We start from the raw sequence: 25,408 nt of genomic DNA, 5'->3' as shown, positions 1-25,408 counted from the left end.
TTATGGCAATAAAGAAAAAGGAAAATTAAACTATTGCATCATTTGTGAATTGCTCCTATTTTTCCTCTTTATCGCTATGGTGAAAGAGCATTGATTGCCTCTGAATGTCCTTTATAATCCTCTTAAGATCAGTCGATTTAAGGCAAAAAGAGTTTAATGTAACTACAAGATATAATAGTCACTAAAATTAAGTTCTGGGCTTTATTGTCTTGATACAAGTTATAGAACAGCAACAAGGTTGACAATCTTTTTTCCCTCAGGCTTTTCTAATAGGTAAATTAGGCACCAGAGCTTCTAATAAGACTGAATAAAATAATAAATTTTCTTTACAGATGAAGAAAAGTTTTAAACACTCTGGAGGTGAGGGGGAAAACAAATGAACATATTGCAAATTGCATTAATATATTGTATAAAATAAGAACTGTTTGCATTTTTTTGTTATTTATTTTGTTTTTCCAAGCAGTCTTAAGACACAATTTTGCACTCCTTTCTTAGGCAGAATTCCCACTGCAGATAACAAGAATTCTGCTTGAGAAAGTAGTGCAGGACTAGACCAGTAATATCCCTCTGATATTGATAAGTAATATTTGCACTGGTGTACTTAGAGTATCTATTTTGGATCATAAACCTCTGCTGCAGAATGTGCACATTTAAAAACTGCATTTATCAAAAAAACTCCTTTTGCCTGGTAACAATTAACCTTTCCTTTGGGTAAGTGATTCATGTGTCAGTGAAGATTATAGTATATTTTAATAACTGCAAACAAACATTGTGCATCAACTGGGCAGCAAGAAAATCATCTTTGATTGGATCAATACATTTGTACTTATATTTAACAATGTAAGCAAGTTGCATGGCCAGAGTTCTATATTGTACTTGACAGATGTGACAACAATAGTGTTAAAAGTAACATTAAAAATGCAATTTTTAAGCATCAGTCAGATAATTATTTATTTAATAAGACTTTCCAGTTGTAGCAGCATCATACTTAGATACATTTTGCAGTGTAAGAATTAAGAATGTATAATAAAGTACTATAGTAAAACCCAAGACCAACTTCTGCCATGAAATCTATCAGGACTAGATTCTGACACACTCATTCATGTTGACCATTTTCTTCAAAATAAACTAGAGAAATGTACTGCAGAAAAACGAAATACTCAGAACAGATAAGGATAACAGAATCTGGTCCTCAGAATTTAGCCATCTAATAATCATAATGGCACTGATTTTGATACTTTTATTTATGCAGGACAACATCTAACTCCACAAGAACTCCTGTTGATTTCAATGGCACCATTCATGGAGGCGGGTACTTTTACAAGGGAGAAAAGATATCAGAATATGTCCTTAAGTTAAACAAATTTACAAATAAAACAAAAATAAGACCAAACAAAAACACACGGAAGGAAATAAATGTTATAGCTTTATTCACCAACATTGCTTTTCTTGAGGGCCAGATTGTTAGTCCCTTACTCACACTGACACATGTTTACTCACACAGGTAGCCCCACTGACTTCATTTTACATAAGAGAAGAGTTTGTGAAAAATGTTGAAATGTGTTTTCTGCAAAAAATCATATTTTGGCAGATGCTATCTAATATACCCAGTGCTGATGAAAATAATCATAGTTGCAGATATTGGTGCTTATTTTTCCTTGGCTGGAGTTCATTACCATTATTCACTTGAAGTGGGCTTTCTGCCTGTGCCACTGACAAGTACCACATTGGTTATCCCCTTTTATAACCTCTAAAGTGGCTTTACATAAAATTTATGGACCTTGACTTCCTATTTCTATCATCGCACACACATTTTTTTAGGAGGTAAATATAAAATGTCCTTGGCAGATTTGATTCCCTATTCAATCTTATTCAAGCTGGGTAGTACCTTACACCAAGCAAGTGCCCCATTTAACACATTTGGAGCTATTTAAATAGTGAAGTTTTATGCAGCATAAGTAAGGATACTGAAGAATGGGCCCAAACAGAAAAGTGGCCAAATGTATGGTGACAGTAAACTACCAGGAAGCAGAGATGAGGGTGGCTTGAATTGTGCACGGATGTTTACTTATAGTAAACATGAGCTCCTCTGAACTACTAAGACTTAGAATCATATAAGATGAGGGTTGGAAGAGAACTCAGTGGATAATCTAGTCCAACCCCCTGCTCAAAGCAGGACTAACCTCAGCTAAATCATCCCAGCGAGGGCTTTGCCAAGCCGCAGCTTAAAAACCTCTAAAGATGGAGATTCCACCATCTTCCTAGGTAACCCATTCCAGTGCTTCACCACCCTACTAGTGAAAAACTTTTTCCTAATATCCAACCTAGACCTCCGCCCCTGCAACTTGAGACCATTGCTCCTTGTTCTGTCATCTGCCACCACTGAGAACAGCCTAGCTCCATCCTCCCTGGAACCCCCTTTCAGGTAGTTAAAGGCTGCTATCAAATCTCCCCTCATTCTTCTCTTTTGCAGACTAAACAAGTCTAGTTCCCTCAGTCTCTCCTCATAAGTCTTGTGCTCCAGCCCCCTAATCATTTTGTTGCCCTCCACTAGACTGTCTCCAACTTGTCCACATCCTTTTTGTAATGGGGGGCCCAAAACTGGACACAATACTCCAAATGTGGCCTCACCAATACCGAATAGAGGGGAATAATCACTTCCCTCGAGCTGCTGGCAATGCTCCTACTAATGCAGCCCAATTTGCTATTAGCTTTCTTGGCAACCAGGGCACATTGCTGACTCAGATCCAGTGTCTTATCCACTATAACCCCCAGGTCCTTTTCTGCAGAACTGCTGCCTACCTCGTCTGTTCCCAGTCTGTAGCTGTGCATGGGATTCTTTTGTCCTAAGTGCAGGACTCTGCACTTGTGCTTCTTGAACCTCATCAGATTTCTTTTGGCCCAATCCTCCAATTTGTCTAGGTCCCTCTATATCCTATCCCTACCTTTCAGGATATCTACCACTCCCCCTAGCTTAGTGTCATCTGCAAACTTGCTGAAGATGCAATCTACCCCATCCTCCAGATCATTATTGAAGATGTTGAACAAAACCGGCCCCAGGACCAACCCCTGTGGCACTCTGCTTGTGACCGGCTGCCAGCTAGACATGGAGCCATTGATCACTACCCATTGAGCCCGATGATCTAACCAGCTCTCGATCCATTTTATAGTCCATTCATCCAACCCATACTTCTTTAACTTGCTGATAAGAATACTGTGAGAGACAGTATCAAAAGCTTTGCTAAAGTCCAAGTATATCACGTCCACTGCTTTCCCCACATCCACAGAGCCAGTCACCTCTTCATAGAAGGCAATCAGTTTAGTCAGGCATGACTTCTGTTTAAAAAAGCGTTTCAGAATACTGTAATGTATTGTACGCCATTTCCACATGGCTGTCCTTTACTTAGCTTCTCAACTCCTGCGATGTAGGGCTTGTCTACATGGTGAGTTAGGCTATGGCTATGCTATAGAGGTGACAGCGACGCAGCTGCACTGCTAATGCAGATGCTCCAAGATTTAAACCAATGGGAGAGCGCTCTCCCGTCAATTGAACAACACCACTCCCTGCGAGCGGCGGTAGCTCCATTGATGTGACGTAGCACTTTCCACATTGGCTTTTAGGTCAGTATAACTTACTTCACTTGGGGGTGGTTTATAAGATACCGACTTAAGTTGCAGGGTGTACATAGGCTTAGTGTGCAGCTAGCCAGGGTATGAATCTACAGTGTATTAGCTTGCTGTGCGGTAATGTCCTATTGGGACACTGCCACACTGCACTAAGTGTTTTGAAGTGCTGTCATGTATTGCTGTTGGAAACAGGAGTGCACTAGGAAACTTTTAGTTCACTGAAGCAGTGTCCAGATGGGATGTTACTGCACAGCAAACTACTGAGCTATAGTTTCATACCCTGGCTCACATCCTGTGTAGGTAACCCAGAGATTAGCCCTCAAGCAGCTGCTAAGCAGCCTCCTAAATCAACAGAAGTAGAGTCCATTCAGCACCTTTCAGGATCAAGTCTATTAGTTATTTGCAGACTTGGAAGAAAAGTGAGGATATGTTCAGAAACTACTAGCACCTTCTCATTCTCTTGCTCTGAGGTGCATTTCATCTTAGAGAAAAAATCAGGACACAAAACTGCACAATAGCTGACCTGCCTACACCAGGATGCATATCAGACAGAGAGATCTAAATCTGTAAAGAAAGTCTAAGTGTTTTCCTCCCACAACTTTCCCATCAAAAATATGAAGAACTTTCATACATAAAAGGAGGAGGAATAACAAAAGGTTAAAAAAAGGGTGGATGTTGACCACATTAGAAGCATTTCACTAAAAAAAAAAAATCTAATCACTGGCCTCAGTCGTGCTAATGTAAGTACGACCTCATTGAAACAATGGTGCTGAATTATTTGGTTATATTTCAGAAAAAGTAATTAAGATTTAATGTACAATCTGATTATTCATTCATGAGTCTTTGATTAAATCTAATTTTTATTTTAATTCTTTTGTGATATGAAGGACTCAGGCAACAGTGTGGAGTTTTGCTTTATACTCCCTTCTCAGCCAATTGATGCATTAAAACGGGGAAGAAGTTTGCCATAAAAGAGACTGGTGCAGTAAAAAGGGAGGGAGGTGTTCAGACTTGCTGAGGTTTCTGCTTTTTGGGCTGCCCAAGCCATTTTATAGTCGCACATCTATGGCTGCGAATAATGAGGAGCAGATAAACTGGTTTGTGAAAATATAAAACTCCCACCCCGCATTTCTGCTGGACCTATGCCCATCCTCCAAAGAGAACCTTAAATTTTGAGGATAAAGAAAATTCAATTAAGAATCCTCCTCCAATCTCTCTCCTTACCTTGAATTCAGGGAACTTTGAAGGACAAACCACTCAATGCCATCTAAATGTAATAATCTTTCTGCTCTCATGTTATTTAATCAACTAGAAACCTGCACTGACAGCCCTGTTCCAATAGCAAAGGGAAACAGTGTGCACATAAACTATGGCCTGTGCTATACAAGAGGTCAGACTAGACGATCATAATGCTCCCTTCTGGCCTTAGAATCTATGAATATAGGAAACTGACTCAGTCTTCTGTTTCCTATTTCACTGTTTCAACTTTGTTGTCAAACATTTTAATGAGGGGATCCAATTGTGTTGGTAATTTGCCCTTGCAAAATGCTACCGATGTGCAGTCACACACCTTCATTTTGCCATCACTCCGCTTCCACATGGAGATCAGCTTCAGGGAAATGAAATATTACATTCCTACTATAACACATATTTATAAGAATTTGAACTTTTCTTAGTCAAGATTTTTACAACAAAAGTTGCCCTCCAAAAGTATGCATGAAATTGGGACTTAAGCATACAAAGATCAATGAAAACAAGGGAATCCATAAGCTTTCAGAGTATAAGTAAACTACAGCCAAACGTTCATAGAGTTGGAGTATATATAGAGAGAAAGCCACCTGTCACTCAATTTAAATGGTGTAGAAAAAGTTGTAGAGACATACAGGTGTTTATTTTTGTCTGGTTTGAAAATGAAGTTTACAATAGAGCTGATTAGGAATTCCATCACCATCACACCTGCACGGAAAATTTCAATAAGGTGTGGGCAGGGGAGGGTTAGGGGGAGAGGTAATCAAGATTTATCATCACTTTCTTCAGGTTTTTGTAGAAAAACTAAATACTTTGGGGTTCTTGACCACTAAAACCCATTTTTGTTGTTTGTTTTGGCAGAAGCTAACTGAACTTTTCCAGTTTTAAAATGAAAATATGGTTTAAAAGACAAAAAATTAAAGTTTCAACAAAAAACTGAATATTGTCAGTTAAACTGGAAATATCTTTGTGAAAATTTCAGTTTTGTCACAAAGCCAAAACAACATTTTGAGGGAACATTTTTTATCACCTACGGTGAATAGTTCTTGTTTTATCATATACATAAGTAGCTTAGAAGACTTGGAACTCACAATCTCAAATGCCACTTTCTTTGATGTTCATATAAGATACTCTATGAAGAGAGAGCTAGCTATATCCACAAAGACAGCTCAGTTTTACATGGGCTCTAAATCTGGCTTCTAAATTAGTGTTTCCCAAACCTCTGATTTCAGTATGCAAACCCAATTTCTTGACCATGAAAACTTAAAGGCAACTTTTGAAATATAACCATAAACTCATAACAACCATCATATTTCACCTACATATGTGTTTGGATTGGGAAACAAGATCTGACCACTCATTAAGAGGGTTAGCGTTAAGAAGATTTAAAGTTCTAAACTTAGCCATCATGGCTAAAACATGGGCACTTTAATACGGTTCATATTAAACGTATATACATTTTTCAATTTTTACTGTTGTGTATTTAAAAATAAGAGTTTGTTAGAATATAGGTATAGCAATATATCGATAGTGTTAATAGACCAAATGCTATCAGTAAGTTACCTTAATATTCAAAGATATCCCACTGATGAAGCAACATTCAAAAGGGTGCTCATAGATGAATTTCATGGGCTATGACTCTGAGGTCACACACACACACACACACTCTCTGTTATTATAAAATTGTCAAGTTGTCAAAACGGGATTCTAATGAGAAATTGGGAATGCATGGGTTTCTGGATGATTTATCATCAGTGTCTTTTCTAAAGTGAGATAAAATGCCTGGAGAGATATGCAGTCCACTGGCTGACCTTGCTGAGATATGTCATAAGAGCAACAGGACCATGAAGCAAACTCTCAAAAGAATACAAGTAATGTATTTATGATGTGCTTGACCTTATTTAACAGAAAAATGGATAGCTACTACTGTTGTCGTTCCCTATGAATAAGAGTAAATTATAGTAAAGATAGTAAAGCATTATAAGGTATTCAGAACTGTTGATATATCTAATCCATGACCTAGTTTCTATTACAGAGAAGACCTCTGCAATGGGTCGATGAAGAGTAAATCTAATCTTTTAACAGGTTTATTTCTTTATTGCTTAAATCAAGTTAGCAGGGTTACATCACACAGAAAAAATATAGAAAAGACTTATTAGTACAGGAACACTAAGTCTGTGAGCTACTGAGCCTTATCCATTCTTACTAGATGTGATGCTGGGTGGTATATGAATGATCAGTCATAATATTATTGATATCAATATTGCAAAATCACAATATTTTTTACGAGATATGCCATGTCAAGTGCTGTTGGAAAGGTTATAATTTGCTAAATATGATAATAATGTTTATGTACATATAACATATTTGTACTATAAGTTATGGATATGTATGATATATGTCCATGTCCAAACACTTGTGCTGTGTTACTGGGCTACACCCCAGGCAGATTAGCATCAGCAATGATGACTTATTGAGGGCTATCTTTTCAATGAGTCCAGGGAGAAAAGCCAGGACTGCACCTCTGAGTCATCAGGACATGTAGAGAAATGCCTGTGGTCAGGGGGTCTACAAGGCCTTGCCCTGCCATTGTGCAGTGGGCTTGTGTTTGAAAGAAGCCACCACCACATGGTAGACCAGAGACTATAAAATACAGCTTCACCAACTTCATGTTATCTTCATTCCTGCTTCCTACCTCTGGATCAACTCACCTGCAACTGAAGCTGTGAAACAAAGGATTGAGACCCATCCAGGTACTGGATGTACATCAGAGGGACCATACAAGCCTGCAAACTCCACAATTCTACTGAAAACCTGAAATATATGGACTTTCCAATCATCTGTATGTATGTGATTGCTTTCATCATATAACATCTTTTACCTTGTTTGTTTTTTTCCTTTTATAATAAACCTTTAGAGTTACTAAAGGATTGGCTGACAGTGTGGTATTTTGGATAAGATCCAAACTTATATTGATCTGGTAATGTGGCTGACCCTTTGTGGGCAGGAGAATATTTTGGTAAAGAGAATAGAATTTTAAATAACTCATCTCTTTACTGGACCTGGGTGTTGACTGGGAGCCAGAGATTGAAATGCAATAAAGGGGGCTGTGTATTTCTTGGTTTTAGCTTCTTGATAAACAATGTGGAGGATCAGAAGCACTGTTTGTGAACAGTTGGGAGTCTGACTTCAGTGTCACCCAGCAGTGCTGGAAGAATTTACTCTCCTTTTGCTGTGTGCCCTGCCCTTGGCATTTTCAGGTGGCTACCATAGGCATGGACGGGTAACACTGGAGTCACTAGAAGTTTGGCACCCCAATAGAATTAGGCCCTGCCATACCAATCAGTTAATGTACTAGGTTTGTGGTCTGGTGATGGACATAATTCACCATTTAGTACAAGGTTCCAATTACAACTATAAACTCAGGCGATAATGATTGTGTTATAACTTTTTTTCTTACTTCTTAATGTGGTATATGGTAATTTAGCTATACTGTATCTGTATCATAATTTGGAAGTAAAAATGCTGACAAGTTTATTTAAGTAAAGCAGATACCACATTTCAATAGCATTTTGCTGGTAAATGAGGCTTTACAAATATTGTTTGGGTTTGCTAACAAAATGGTGGTTTATATCAAATTAGAAGCACTGAGAATAAAATTGTAATGCAGTATTGCATGACATATTGCATTTTTAAACTGCTTGTCCTAAGAGACAAAGGCAACTGGTTTTTCACTATAAACTCCAAAATAAATAAGGCAAACATAACAATTCAAAAATGAATCCATACTGCTGTTCATATTTAAAGCTAACATTTCAAGTGAAAACAAAAAGGAAATCTATCCTTATAGCATACAGTGTTGGTGCATATTGTCATAAGTAATAGCATTGTCAATGTTGAAGACAATTTTCAAAGACTGTCTAAATAGGATCTACAAATACCATATCTGGATGTTAGAGGACACATTTTGGTGCTCAAGTGTCCAATCCAAAGCTTACAGGAAACAATGACAATCCTTCCATTGACTTCAAAAGGCTTTGAATCAGGCTCTGTGCCCATGTTATGCACCTACATGTCAATCTGAATATCTGTATTTAGATAACCTGTTTAAGACACACCTGGAGCCCAATTTTCAAAAATGAGTAATTGCCTTTTAAGTTGTATCATATTTAAAAAACCATAAGTTTCATGAAACAGGTTCACTAGATCAGAAAATGTTTAACTGTTTTAAGTAAAAGACAATATCAAGGGAAAAGTACCATATTCCCACAGCATAAAGTCATTACAGAGGAGACCAACCAGCTGGTCCCATCTGAAACAGAAATAGGCAGCAGTGATCCTACTGAGGGCCTATGAAAGCTATAAGAGAAGGCACCAACTGTTTTGCACCCCCACCTCCACCCCAAAGGCAAATTTGCATTTGAGAAAGGTATATTTCTCAGGTTGCGGTGTCCCTTTCCAAGATATACCACAGGTTAACTAATGGGGGAGGGGATAGGAGGGTGGCGATAGCATTCTGAAGGGACCGCACTGTTGAACATTTCAAAATCTAAAAGTGGTTGGTGTTTTGGGCAATGATTCAGAAGAGTATTTATTTTATCTTAAGTGCTTCAACCAAGCCATGATTAAAATCACAACCACAATGATCTTTTTTTAAATCCTTCAGGAATATTTTACCCACCCAGACATTAACATTGTTACATTCAAGTCTTATGCAAATGAATTCATAAAACCTTTTATTATATATTGATCAACAATGTGAAACTTTTCAGCCCATACATTATAGATTGTTCATGAAAAACAGCTCTCTACAGTTGGTAGCCTTGATTAGGCAAAGCAGGTTTTCCCAAGACAGCATATTTCCATAATACATTCTCTTGTGACTAATAATTCACTGCATAGTGAGAAGTATTTGTAGCAAGCAAACCCCATGTAAGGATACATTCCCTTGCAAATCCAGGCAATTTCCAAAGGTACTGCAGCACAACATAACTCCCAACACCTGCTTTTCCTGAGACAACTAGCTTGTGGAAACAGATATATTTCATAATGTAAATTACATGTTCACTACTTATAGTTTATATAGGTATTCTGACATTTAAATACACATTTATAAACGATGTTATTATTAGCAGCAACAACTATCAGCATGTACATATCCTGGAATTATTAAGAGCATTCATTACTTTTTCTCTTCAAACTCTCAAAGTTAAGAAGCAATACCATTTATAAATTATTTATTATTGAATCAGAGGCAACAGCACTGACAAATTGAGTAAAACAGATTAGCTACTGTATGATCAGATGAAGAAGATAATATATTAATTGAAAAATGGGCTAAATCCACCACTGGCATAAGTAGATACTACTCCATTGAAGTCAATAGTATTGCACCAGCTTTTACCAAGCCCTGCTTTGAAAATGAGAATTGCTTTGAAAATGTAAGACACTATATGTTATATTAGTGAGATAAAGATAATTTAGTAGAGTAGAGACATGTTTATTGGAAGGTTTTGGAGGACTACTTAAGTCTCAGATAACAAAATTCAGTGCAACAATGGGAGTTAATCAGTCAACTACGTCAAGTCTACGTTCATCCTTCCCTCCTTCTCTCTCCCCCCCCCCCCCCCCCCCCACAGGATAGGATAAAATTATCAGGGGTATTTGCACACAGTACAATTCCATGCACATAACTAAATGTCCCAGCTAACCAAAGATCAGCTAGTTTAGGGGGCATTAAGTAGGGTTTTAATATAAAGTTAAGGAATAATTAGAGTACAGTAGGAAGGCAGGCAAAATGGTGAGGGACACAACAATGAAGCAAAGAAAAGGGTATGTTTCTACTAAGTGAAAGCAAATGAATGTGTAAACTGCTTTAAATTTACTAATCTGATTAACAGGTTATACATATTTTACCTTTTTCTATTTAATTTAATATATTTTCTATTTAATTTAATCTATTTAATTTAATTTAATCTTATACACTCATCAGTGAAGTGTGTGAATAAAACTCATATGAATATTGAATTATTTTCACGTTTGACTCAACTGTGATTTCAGACTTGGTCCAGGGCTGATCAACTCTAGTATTTACTTTGCTGCAGTCCTCTCCCACTGTCAGGAAGGTGGGGTGCAGTTTTCTTTGGTTTGTTTGGTTTGGTTAATACTTTGAATTAATCAAATGTGAAATTATTTATTGTTATTTTTACCACGGAAGCAATCTGCAATCCCATTGCGCTAACTACTGTATAAATGCATGGCCAGTTCTTGCCTTGAAGAGTTTAGAATCTAAATCAGACACAACAGATAAAGAGTGTGTTTGTGTGTGGGGGGGAGGGGGGGGAAGAGAAACAAAGAAGTAAAGAGATTTATCCAAGATCAGTGACCGAGCCAAGAACAGAATCAAAATCTCCTGAATCCCAGTTCAGTGTCCTATCAAGGGACCATGCAGAAATATACCAAATATGCTGCTGAGCTTAAATCCTGTTCTCTAGAATCTCAGTAGATTTATGGAAAAAACTGACAGTGCATCAGAAATAGCAGCCAAAGGGTTACCACAAATCATTTGTAAAAAATGTGAAGCTCCTTTTACAAAAGGAGGCTACAATATACAATGCATATATACACAGCAAAACCCCCAAACCATCCATTTCTTTCTTTTTTGACATTGTGTGTTAGCTGATCCTTTTGAGCCAACAATTTGAAAGGAAGTCAGGGCTTTTTGGTGACCTCATAGCAGCTCTGTGGGAGCTGTCAGCTGTATGTGGAATGTTGGCAGTCCAGACTTTCTCTAGTACATCCTTAATAGGAAGAGCTGGCAGTACTTGGAACACCAAGAAAAATCTTTAATCTTGATAGACTCTTCCTGATGTTCATGATTCCCCTTGACAGGTGAAGCATGCTTCTGATGATAGCATCACAAAGCATGTCAGTCTTAGAACACTTGCATTGCCAGACGAATTAATGATCATGGGCCTGTCAACAAACTCTATTCTTTAAGGGCCAGATTTTGAACCCCTTACTCACATTAAGGAGTAGTTACACAAATTGCTAGTTGTATTGAATTCAATAGGGCATACTGTATGGTGAGAACATATTCATTTTGGCTATAGAAAGCCCACCCTTTTTAATTCTATGTTGCAAGAGCCAAACAGAAATATGCTGACTAAGTGTATACTGCACAGACAGGATTCTCAAAGATCAAGAAAATGTTTCATAGCACAAAGAATTAACTTAATTTTTATATTCTTCAATCTAATAGATTGATAGGGATCACTCAAGTGTTAATAAAATAAAACAGAACTATTCTAAACCTATTCTAAACCCCAATAACAGAAATTAAAAGACCTAATCAAAATAACAAAAATGCCTAAAGAGACAAGATGGGATGGAAGTGATATCTTTCATTGGACCAACTTCTGTTGGTGGAAGAAACAAGGTTTCAGGTTACACAGAGCACTTTTCAGGTCAGGAGAAGATACCCAGAGGGTATATCTGTTCTGCCATTGAACACCCATGGCTGGCCCATGTCACCTGAGTCAGGTTTGTGGGGATTGGGCTATGGGGCTGTTTAATTGTGGTGTAGATATTTGGGCTCAGGCTGGAGCATGGGCTCTGGGACCCCACAAAGAGGGGCTAAACAAACAAATATGTCTAAATCAAGCTTTCCTTATACAACCATTACTAACTGTGACAAGAATGAATAATCCCTAGCACTCCAAGCCTATAGTTGGATATGGGTCTCCCAAGGTATTATTTGCATTTTCAACATCATAGGAAACAATTAAATAGAGAAAACAAGTGATAGGTTGCCTCAACATGCTCTTGGGGATGCTTTAAGATTCCCCTTTTATAATGTATAACAGTAGGTCAATTAGCTTCCCTCTAGGGAAGAAAAAGCCATAGATTCAATATGGTATTTTGTTCATTGAAGGATAACATTGTTCCAGTTTCATTTTAAACAGCTTGTTTCTTTGTTGCAATATTATTTCCTCTGTACTGTAAACTGAGTGTTAAAAGCCTAGTAATATGTAATTGACCTACTGTATGGCAAGGACAGCACAGTTTCAACTGAAAGACCAAGGGAAAAATTACAGGCCTGGTTGACAGTAAGGGAATAACTTCAAATTTAAAACAAAAAAACCCCAAAACCTGTTGTATTTTCAGATGACTGCACCTGAAGAACTCTAACATAATACATGAATTCCAATGGCAAGCACATGGCAACTCATGCAAAAGCTCTCACCGTTCATGAGCATGATACTGGTCAGCTAATATCTTGAAAGCTTTATTAGTGATAGTGCTGTATAAAAAGGGTTTTCCATGGGAATAGGTGTTAACAAGAAAATTTTGTTTTATTTAACGTCACAGAATTTAAAAGCATGATGAAATGAGGAAATTGTCAGTTAGGTAATTTAGTGTGCTGTGAAAGTTACATATCTTACTGAGATTTCTAAATACAGTGTATGTCAAGACATTTATGAACTTACTCATGTAAGTCAGTATAGCCTGCAGAGCATGTTTCTGTATTCCAGATTGTCCTATACATCCACTGCCAGTAATAGGCATTGATTTAAGAATTCAGCTCTTGATGGGGAAAAAAAAAAAGAAAAAAAAAGGGCAATAAACCATCAACTAACTTGCTCTTAAGAGCAGAAGAGGTATCATGGGAATCTTTTTTAAAAACTCATTATTTTAAGCAGAGCACTGACATTTAAAATGCTCATAATTTCCTGTTATTCCCCTTCCTAAAGTTCTAAACATCTCTTGTGATATCACCACAATTTCCACTGTACTCCATTAAGTTTATCACAATATGGAATATGTTACTTCTTTATATCTTTATACAAGGAATAAGAAATAGCAGCAGCAAAGTATTTATGAAACAAAGATTGTTTTTCATACAAATGTCTAATAAGAAAAAAAGGTAAGAGCTGTACCTAAAATATTTCACACAATTGCTTTGGGGGGGGGGGGGGGAAACTGTTTAAGAATGATTCTTTTTACACTTACCTTTATTATTCACTCTTATTTAATTACTAGTGCTCAACAAATAACAATCTGCCTTAAAGATTAGTTTAAAGTCTTACGTTGAGACATAGAGACAGCTGGTCATTTGGAGCTGGTGGAAATAAGCCACCTCAACAATGACTCAGATTTCAAACCCACTACAGAAACTGCAGTATCAATAGTGCAGCTATTTCACGGTACTATCTGTTGTCACAAGATGGCTCCTAGTTGGGCTGGAGCTTCTTCAACATCTGCAGTTTTTCGGTGGTTGAAATCAGCTGGTCACTACCAAGGAACTTCTTTCTCTCTAATTGTATTGTGGCTCCAATATCTTCTTACTAAATCTATTTAGTCTCCGATGCGTCTAAAAGCACCAACTCAACTAGGGGAACCCTGGTAGCAGCAGGTGGTACTGGAGTTCAGCTGCTTTACTAATATTACTTAGTTTCTAGAGTGTGGCTGACAGTAGGGATATTGCTATGAGCCCCTAATGACCAGCTGCCTCTGCCGGTCAGTATTGTATGGTCAAATCACTGCAACAGTATTCAAAAATGGAATTCTTAAAGGACTTTGAACCTTGAGAAGGTTTTTCTCATGAATTTCTGCATTGCTAATGGTCTGCTTCACAAAAACAGGGAACGTTAATAAGGCTTAAAGCTTGGAAGAGCTGTAATATGTGGATTTCCATGGTAAAGCTATAAAATACAGACATGGTATTAAAAAGAAAAGAGGAGATGCTGATATTTTATAGTGTAATATAAATGTTTATATTACCATGCACAATGCTATTTCCTTCACCTCTCACCGTCTACTATGCTGTACATCCATCTCTGTCAAGAACATACTGTCATGTTTATTGGAATAACCTGGCATTTTAAGGCAAGCATTCACGTTTTTATGGAGATGATCCACCAAAACCCCATAAAAATTTGCCACTGTAGAATACAGCAGCCCAGCATCAGACTTGATCCAGTCAGCCAGCTTTAATTATACGTGCTATAACAGAAAGAGCAACAAATTTCGAAGGGCTTTTTAGCATGGTCAAACAATTTTCATGGAATTAAGGAATGATGCAATAAAGCTGTTATATTGACTAGTCAACTTTTCTGACAGTGCAGGATGGTTTCCTATGGCACATTGCTTCCTATAGATATGATGAACCGGTTAGTCCATTCCAAATCTTGTTCTCAAGTGATGGGATGTGTACCACTTCTTGAGGGAGATCATTCTGCAGCCTGATAGCTCTCCTTGTCAGGGTAAGAGTATAGAATACTTTCATTCAAACTAATTTACTATGAGTTAACAATAATCTTCTATCTTTATGGAGGGGTAGCTATCTTGGTGTTCTTTACAACCTCAGTATATGAAGTCATCTGAAACTCACCATTCACTTGGCTTTTAAAGTCTCCGGGTAGACATGAAAAGTTAGATTGGATTTCTTTCTATGTCCCACTGTAAGCTGCTAAATCATTATTCCCTGGATCATTATGCCTGGGCAATCTTGCAAAATCATCAGAGAGTCTTCTATTCTCATTTTTCAGACCATCTCCTTCTTAATAGTCTTTTTAATCCCATAAAATTTCTGTTTGATTGCATGTCTGTATCTTCTATGCTACATAGCTTTCTCTCACTACTTTACAGTGTTCAGGGCCCCACCACCTATATGCATAAACCCAATTATCTGCTCAAGGTCACTCTTACCCATTATATCCACTTTCGTTTACCTGGGTCCAGGTGGGAGATCCCAAGTCCCTCCTCCTGCTCCAATCACTCTTATAATTTAATCCACAGTGGAACAGCTTCAACAGGAGAAATTGAGGGAACCCCCACATCAGAATATCCTATAGCTCAGTGGTTAGAGAACTCTCTTCAGGGATGGGAGATCCTGTTCAAATCCTCTCCCTATCTCTGGCAGAGAGGGGGGTGAATTGAACCCAGGTTTCCCACATCCTAGGCTAGTGCTCTAACCACGGGCTAAGAGTTATAAGGTGGGCTCCTCCTCCCCGTTTGTGTGGCATGAGATAGGGCAGGGGTTCTCAAACTGGGGTAGGGACCTTTCAAGGGATCATGAGATTATTATGAGGGCGGGGGGGTCACCAGCTGTCAGTCTGTATGCATGCTATGGCTGACAGCCAGAGCCTTTCAGATATGGGTGGCTGGACAGCAGCGGCTGCTGCCCGGGTGCTCTGAAGGCGGTGCCACCCCCAGCAGCAGTGCAGTAGTAAGGGTACTATGGCATGGGGGTTCGGGTGGCATGGCATGGGGGGTCATCACTTTTTGGGCGGGTCATCACAACCTGAAATATTTTCAAAAGGGATTCCAGAAAAAAAAGTTTGAGAACCCCTGAGGTAGGCATTTAAATTATTCCCTCAAGAAGTGGTTTAGGTACTTAACCATCTGGGGTTTCCATTCATGGATCATTAGCAGAGAGAGATACCTCCCTGAAGCCTGGACGTAGTCATCTATCACTATAAGAGGACAAGGCTTAGGACATAACCCTGTCATTACCATTTCCCTTTGGCTAGCTTAGGCAGCCCTCTGCCTAGCATGCTGGCTTTTGTGGATCCCATTCTTAGGTGTTTATCTCCATCCCATTCACTGTATAGGGAGCCTATACCTAACACAGACTTTGTGGATTGCAGTTTTGTTCCTGTGATTTTCTAAGCATCTAGAAGTTAGACGGTCAGTATTAAACACCTCAGTCCCTTTATGAATCTCACCCTACCTCCCTGGTCACAGGGAAGAAACTTAAATTGGGACTGCATGTTGATAAGCAGTTGGCATAGATAGACTGTGTATGACATCCTAAGTGTGCAAAAATTTTGAAATTCCACTCCAGGACAGTAAAGGCACAAGGACTGCCACCTAGCAGGGGTGCACTCAGAGACCAGAAAGGGAACAAAGGGAACTGTGACATATACCATTAGTACTGCACTATGTTACCTTTAAAACTCAAAAGCCCCATATACATAGATTCCTCATTCTCTTTATCCATAGTTTACCCTTAGGGTAACTTTAGAGGTTATTTTATCCAAAGACAGGATGGGAAAGGAAAAAGATTGAAAACATTGTGGTTTCTAACTCACTTCATCAAGGAGTAAACAAACACCCAGTAGAAGACTGATCTGAAAGAGTATAGATCCATGAGGCAATTTTGAACCCATGATGTTTGCGTGGTTTCAAAACCTATAAAACTTTGCATATCTTTAAAATTTATCAAGAGAAAATATGACGACTGAATACTACTTCTCCCAAAGTACGCCAGAGTCCTGGCATCTCTGATCAATCACTTGTAAACCTAATCCTGCACTGCTTTGCACCTTGAGCAGTCATTTATATGTGTGCCGAGTGAGTACACAGTTAGTGTTTTGGACTCTTTGCACAGGTGTAAGTGATGGCAAAAGGTAGTGGACTATCAGGCTCAGAATTAGTCTAGGGTGAGCAATCAAATGGTTATAATCTGTCTTTCAGCTGTACAGGTAACAAAAAAAGCCCACCATGCCAAACCAGCAGCAACAAAAAAGGGAAAAACCTATTTAATATAATAAAAAAATACTACTTTCTGAAATTAAGTTCACTTCTCAGCCTCTTGCATAATATGGAACAAACATTCACTGCCAACCTAGATAAGCATTCAGGCTCAGGTAAAATGCTTTAGAACAATAAATGCATTATATAAGTATGTTAGATGTGTTTTCACAATATAAATATTTTGTAGCCTTGGGAGGAAACAAAAGTTGGTGCAATATATACCTATTTGAATGTTCCAACTTTAGTTTGACACCCACATGATACCAACCCTTGCGTTACCAGAAAAAGCCACACTTTAAAGTAGCCTCTTTAGTAATTCACAATTAATGGAGCATTCCCCCTACCCCTCAGCCCTCCAAAAAGTCTCAGTTATACATTTTCTTTTGATATCGCCTATGTTATTGGATAATAAATTAAACAATGAAAATATTGAGAATACTCCTGTAATCTTTGTAAGAATGGCAGGTTCCATCCTATAGTGTTGGTTTTATAATCTATTGGAAACCAGTTTTGATTGATTTTTTTTCTTATTATTATTTCCTGTCTCACATGAATGCTGTCCATTTACATAAATGCACACAGACTGTGGTTGGCTCACATATGGGTGCACAAGGATATAGGAGAAGTACAAGGGGACTTTCCCCTACTTCTCAATGCACCCTCATGCAGGCATAAGTCACACTTGCAGTCCCTGCACATCCTGAGCAGAGTAACTTATCCCTGACAGTGACACCTAGAGCACTCACTACACACTGTAAAAGGAGGGGGGAGGAGTGGGAAAGAGGGAGGGCCACTGAGTAGCTGGCTAAGCCCAGAGTGGAGCATGTTTTTTATCCTATCTAGGAAGAGCACAGCAGGCACGCCCCCTCGGCATGTCAAGAACTCCACTGTGGAGCTTGTCTTGTAGACTAAGCACTCCCACTCAGTGGCATAGCTCCATATTGTCCCCAGCATGGGGCCCATAGTCTACTGTCATTTTCCTGATTCACTGCACCTATTTTTTGTGTTTATTATCCATTCACACCCAGATGGCAATTTACGGCATGAGCTTGAATGTATTCATTTGAACCAGAAATGTAGGGGAGAACCAAACAATTTTAAGTTACTGGACAGATGTAAATCTGAGAGATAATCGTGGAAAGTGCATCTTCACTTGATCTTCCTGCATTAATATTCCAGCCCAGATTCAGAGTATTAAATGTGTAATGCACTTACCTGCTTTTCAAATGATTAAGCCGAACCTGTAAATTGTCATTTGCCTCTGTCTGCTCATCCAGAGATCGTTGTAGCTTTCGAATCTGGCTTAGTGAGTCATCAAGCTGAAAGCAAACAGACCTGATTGGTTTTGAAATGTACCATGCACATTTTTACCTTGAGTGTTATCATAATAGAAATAAGTAACATCCACTGATATTTGAGGCTGAATTTTAAAAAAGTTACATTTGTGTTTAAGATTTTATCACGTATGTGTTTTATTTACTTACTCACACACACACGCGCGATCAGGGAGCAATCTTTTCTTCCTTTTCTTAGTAAGGACGGGTAACATTGTATTCTGTGTGCCTTATGCTAAATGTTGTCAAGTTTTATTACCCTATATCATCATTCACTGTATTTTTCTGTGAAATAGATGAAATATCCATTTTCTTAGCTTCTTAGAAAACTTTGTGTCATGCTTTATGGACAATAAGAAATAAAATATCCTCATAATTAGAAGAATGTTCTAGGTTATCTATCCTTATATATTTCACACAGTTTGTATGCTGCTGTCAATAAAGTATACACCAAGTCACTGGAAAAACAATAAAATGCAGTCATGCTTTAAAACTAAGGTTACAAGCTGCTTTCCCTGAAGAATTCTAATTTGACTTCTGTGAAACTTGTATAGTGAAACCTGATAACAGGTGAAAGTCAACCAACTTTTGTTTTTTGTTATAAAACTCACTGAGGCACAGACAGTATTTTAGTAAGGGGCTCCACTACTGTGTAAGAGCCTGAGATAAATCTTCATGTCCCAAGGACTGTGGGTGCTTGTAGGAAGGAGTATTGAGGGACTGGAGAACCTGTTCATTTTCCCTAATTAAACAAAAGAAAAATTAATTGTCTCCCAAGATAACAAAACGTGGCAATCAAGTTTAGCTAAAGCTGCACTCTCTGGGAGAAAAGATTAGATTTTTGTTCCTTAAAAGTATGTTCAACTGGGGCCATTTAAAATGGATGGTGAGTGGTGACTAGTAAAGGTCTATTGGTGGGTCTGTGAATATATAGGTAGCTCTGATTCAAATTGACTTGCACCAAATGGCAGATGTTTGCAGAACGATCTGGTCCATAGCTAAAGAAAATAAATAGGTTGCTATCAGAGTATTCCCTTAAATCTGCTGGGAACATTTTAAATGGGAGGCTTGCAAGCACCCCCAAAGAAGCCTCCAGATTACTGGTTTTATAAATGCAGACTCCTCCCTTGCTTGTTTATTTCAGTTTGCAAAAGATTTACTAAGCACCCATTCAGTGCTGCAGGCCTTTTTTACACAATTTCACGTTCACAGCAAATAACCATCTGCAAAATAAAAGAGCCATCTCTCTAGGGCAAACAGAACACAACCTTCCAGCCCTCAACTCACATTTCCCCCAAACCCCAGGAAAATAGGTGAGCTTTGCAGCATGCTAGAAAGTTAACAGATCCGGGTTCTGATAACCCAATGTGAAGACTAAACTTCAAAAGCAAAGTCCCAGCCAGCAGCCTTTTAGACAGGTGTAGCTCTCAGCAGAGGGACTATTGAATGGAGAAAGAAGTGGTGCCTCAGAGTTTGTGTCTACTAAAATATAAAAGCATGTTATATGGTGCTAACCAACATGTTCTAAAATGCTAGTGTGGACTTTAGCATGTGCTGAGCTGGTCAAGTTGAAGCCTAGTGGAGGAGCCTAGGCTTCAATTTGATTAGATTAGCACATGCTAAAGTTGCCTTTTTCTGCACTAGCAGTTTAGAATGAACCTGGTGGCCAACACCATTCTAACACCACACCATTTATCCAAAGCCTCTGATGATCAGAGAGATGGTAAACCGAACTATTTAGTGCTTGATAGGTTAACACAAATTCCTTGAGTTCAAAGCTGACAAACCTAGAAAGAATTTTGAGCAAACTCTCCGCCACTCAGGATTTACAGTTTTGGAAAAGAGTCATGCTGAATTTTACACAAATTCAGTGAAATTTAAGGAACTATGAAACCACCCTTATATCCATCCTTAAAAGAGTTGTCAGCACATTTTAAACAATACAATGTTTTATTTTAATTCTATTGTTCCACTTATTTGTGATCCTCAAGAGTGTCTAAATCTATCTATCTATAGTAATTATAAATTACATATAATTTGGTACCCGAGGCCTTGAACCAGCAAAAAATTAAAGATTGTGCATAGTGCTATTGATTTCACTGGGACTATGCACATGCTTACAGCTGAGGTTGCGCTAATGCTTTGCTAGATACAGGTCGAAGTGTTAGTATCCAAATACAACTAGAGAATGATATTTTAACTGTACCTTTGTGACTGGCAAGTGTAGTGAGAACCCTGGTAAATGATGGAGGACTGCATACCTTATTACAATTACAGATATCCTATTCCTATCAATGGCAGTTTCTATCAGACTAAGAGCAGTAATATGGTACACTGTGACAGATATTGCTAATCAGTAATTTTGTATTATACTGAAAAGTGTTGCGGAGGGTGGGGAAGAAGAAGAAAAAACTCTTTCTGAAATGTTAATAGCAATAATCTTAGTTCATGGCATTTCTATGGCAATTAATGGTACACAACACTTTCAGCTAGCCAGCCATTTTATCACCAGGAAATGCCTTACACTTCATTCACTATATTGTCCCATTCATACTGTGATCAGTTTATAAAGTCTGCAAGCAAATCATGCTCACAGCTCAGTCTTATTTATCTGAAACATGAGACATTAATACACTGATAACTTATTCATGAAGGAGTCCAAAACAGACATTCATTTTTCTCCTTTAAGTGACAAGTCTGTAGACTTTCTCAACTATCTTTTATCATGTTCATTTGCCTTTAATAATTGCTTCAATGTCTCAGTTTTACCTTGTTTTCCAATGAATTCTTTCTGATCAAGGAACTGCCGCCAAGTTGTCGCTAAGGGATGAATTTTAATTTTTCATCATTTAAAGATGAAATATTTATTGCAACTTTCATCATTTTGTTTTCTGAGAAATAAAACGTGTTTGTAGCAAAACAGGCCAGAATTTTCACATATTGTTACTTTCTATCTCTGTAGTGAGAATAAAAGTAATAATGAGATCACTCAGATTACTTGGTTTAAAGTGGCCAAATTCAATATCTTCACAGCAGAGTAGCTACCTTCTGGCTCCAAGGGATATGGTTTAATCCTATAGTCTTTGGTCATCTGATTCAGTCTTTTATTTTATTAACATTTACAGAAAGCTCAGCATTACAGAAAACTTCAAAAACAAATTATTTTAAATGACTTCTATTTTCTTAGATGTCTTTTTATTTTGATTAGGTACTTTCATTCTCTCTACCTAAATACGTCCTCCAGTTTCAACCGGATGCGGCATTTTAACGGTCCTAATTTGTTAAATATTGCTGTGTGCTGCTAAACAGCGGTCATTCCAAGGATGCCTCTGTCCTTCCATTTACCCATCTGTAAAATGGATATATTCAGTGTTTCACAAGATATTTAACAATTACTGACATGCACAATTTTGCCACTTTTGCAAGTCTATCAATTCAGCTAAATGCAGAAAAATAAGAACTAATGATTTCTTTGGGGAGGGCTGGGGGCACAGTAGCTGTACTTCTTGCAGATTAGCATAGTTTTACTTTATTTACAAGCAAACTACTAGTATTAATTTTTTTTTACCTTCAAGGTATGAATTTTATAAAGGTCCATAATAAATTGTGGCAATCAGACACACAATCATTTTCTATAATCAAACATCCTCTACCCAATAAAATGATTTCTTCTAAACAGCATTGTTTAATTTAAAAGGAACAATATCAACTTTTTTGGGTGTCACTTATTTCCTATTACAGTCAGTCTAGAAGTTTCCATTGGAATGTGGGGGGGTTTTTTGGACAGAGAATGCAGTTTCTGCAATATCAAAAGCTTCCATAGGAAAAGTTCATTTTTCCATTGAGAAAACTGAAATGAAATATTTTGTTTTGGGTTGGTTTGACACAAATTAAAGAACTAGAAGGAACCCTTACATCTGACCTTAAGATCATAGAGGAATATTTCCAACAGTGGCAGCTCAGACCAAATCTGAGCAAAACCAGTAGTCTCTACTTTCCACCTTGACAACAGAATCACACAAAACACTCTAACCATCAAAATTTGAGGTGAAACTGTGCCTGACGAACCAAAGCCAACATATCTTGGTGTCATTCTTGACCACACACTGACCTTTCTTGACCATCTCAAGAAAGTAGCCTCTAAAGGTAAGACTCACATCATCGTTATTCAAAGTTAGTAAGAACAAGCTGGGGATGAACTGCCCTGGTGCTACAAACAAACATACACCTTGGCCTAGTGTACTCAGTTGGCCAATGTTGTGCACAGGTATGGACAAGAAGCTGCCATGCCTCACTTGTGGATAGGCAGCTGAATAGAGACCATGTGAATCATCACAGGAACTTAAAAAAAATCAACACTTCTACTGTGGCTTTCTGTATTAGCAAACATTGAACCTCCAACTACCTGTCAAGACATAGTCCCAGGATGAGAACTTAAATACGCCAAAGACTACCCAGAGCTTCCCATCCGGCAGGTTATGGATAGCATACCTCATTATTGCCTGAAATTGCAAAAACCACTATGGACAACTCGTGACCACCTCATGTCTCTAGATCTGGTCAGGGAATGGCAAAGTGTCTGGACCTCAACTACCGTTCCACTCAAGCGCATTTTTACTGTCCCAACAAGCCCCCTTCATGGTTTTGACCTGCCATGCAGACTATGGCCCACAGTGAACAGCATCTGAACAAACCATGGAAGATGCAGCTACTTGATGTGCAAGTGGAAAAATCAAAGACTCCCCATTGTGTGACTGTGGTGAAAACATCCAAACCATCAAACACATCACGCAATGCCCTAAATACAGATTCAAAGGTGAACTGAATTATATCCACAATGTCACAGAGGCCTTGAAATGGCTTATGGACCTATGACTGAATATATAAAATGTTGTTCTGCAGATGCCATATGAGACAGAGGCAGAGTGTTAAAATTGCATTAAAAATGGCACATTGCCTGATGAGAGTTCTAACTGAGATTCCAGATGTCTCCATTTTCCCCTATGGAACAAGCTCCTTGGCTGGACTACATCACCCATGACGCAACTCTTTCTCACCGCTGATCAAGTGGCATGATGCATCATGGAAATCACTGACTTGAAACGTTGTTTTGGGTCCATTCAGCAAAACAAAACATCTGATTTGGGAATATCTAAAATGTTTTTCTTCAATCAAAATTGCTGAAGTGAAATATTTTGCCATTTCTTCATTAATTTTTTCGGAATGAAACTGTTCATATTTCAACTTTTTGTCTCAATTTGAGATGAAAACAAGTGTTGAAATATTAGAATTTCCACCCATGTGAAATACTGGTATTTTCTTATTTCTGTTTCCAGAATCTGTCATCCATTCCCTCCCCTCACCCAAATACTCTAAAGGTATTAGAAGCAAAATGTACTTTGTTGAAGAAACTACTCTACAAGGATTTTAGATTTTTTTACCTGTTCATGTGATTTTAAATAAGAGTAGTGCAGTCTAGAGTTACTAGCCATATTTTATCTAAAATAGTTTACGGAATCAAACAGATATTACTTCTGTTTTACAGATCTTGCTACTTGGATTCCTTGACACTAGGGTTGAAATCCTGGGCTCACTGAAGTCAGTGGGAGTTCAGCTCTGTCTCACCATGCAGGTCTATTTTGTATACACCCTGTGGGCTGTGGAATCAAAGAATTAATCATAAAATTGATTAATAGAATGCCTGGTCTGAAACTGGTCATAGAAGGCCTGGCCTGAAGTTGTAGCCTGAAACAGAAATAGAAGCCCCAGGCTAAACCATTAATAGAATGCCTCAACTGAAATTATGATAAAGATGCTAAAACCACACAAGAGGTCTCTGAACCACACCCCAGATGCAAGTTCTCTGTTATAAGCCTTAAGCCGTTTGAAGTCTGTGAACAGACTTCACCTGTTTTGATAAGTACCAGTATCTGCCCCCCTTTGTCTTACCGGCCCCACAGAAACTCACTCCATACAAATTAGCATTTGAACAGGTATTGTGTCACCACCCATCTTCGGGAGTTAGCCAAGGTCCCTGAAAACTACATTGTATACTCAAGTGACTCATTGGGCATTCCTGTGAGGGCATCTGGTGTGCCCCACTGTGCATTGTGATGGTCTTTTCTGTTAAGTATAAACTGTTAATCAAATTCCACTATACGATCAACATGTAAATGAACCTAAGCAACCCCTATATAAGTCTTTTGTATCTGGTAGCCAGGTGAAGTACATTTGCCCAGCATCCAGACACGCTGCTTGACTTCCCTATAGCCACCTGGGTTTTCCCTATGGCTATAGTATTCCCCATAGCTATGGTTATGTGATTGTGTGTGTGTGTCACAATTAAAGCTGCACCCGATCCAACTCTAAAATGTAGCAGTATGATTCTTTTCCAGGACAGGGCCAAATGGGGATCTGAAAGAATTCAATTGGAAAACTCCATAAGAGGCTTTTCTTCCTTGAATGGATGACTCACTGATAGCTCTCAGTTGCTTCCCCTCAAAACCATTTACTCTAAAATAAAATAATCTTCTGCCCATTCACTTTTCAGGAGTTTGCTTCCCAGGGCCCAAATGACTGTATAGGAAGAGAAGTTTTTAGTACAGTGCTTTCAAATTCCATGAAAGCCACCCCTGGTGGTCTGCATATATCCTAACATC

The 25,408-nt window shown here is 38.3% G+C and overlaps 1 protein-coding gene across 2 annotated transcripts in view; it reads right to left on the bottom strand.

The window, feature by feature from the left end:
- The window catches only part of CCDC102B (coiled-coil domain containing 102B), a 266,993-nt gene that overhangs the window by 62,443 nt on the left and 179,142 nt on the right, over positions 1 to 25,408 (bottom strand). For both annotated transcript variants that reach the window (XM_067537430.1, XM_067537431.1), the window contains one exon: positions 18,631 to 18,734. In XM_067537430.1, the coding sequence (XP_067393531.1) occupies positions 18,631 to 18,734 (104 nt within the window). The remainder of the gene's footprint in view (positions 1 to 18,630; positions 18,735 to 25,408) is intronic.

The sequence above is a fragment of the Emydura macquarii genome, unplaced genomic scaffold (genome assembly GCF_026122565.2).
Source record: "Emydura macquarii macquarii isolate MOO-44397 ecotype Brisbane River unplaced genomic scaffold, CSIRO-AGI_Emac_v2 contig_431, whole genome shotgun sequence".
Lineage (NCBI taxonomy): Eukaryota > Metazoa > Chordata > Testudines > Chelidae > Emydura > Emydura macquarii.
The sequence above is the reverse complement of the archived record's forward strand: the minus strand, read 5'-3'. Positions and strand labels throughout refer to the sequence as shown.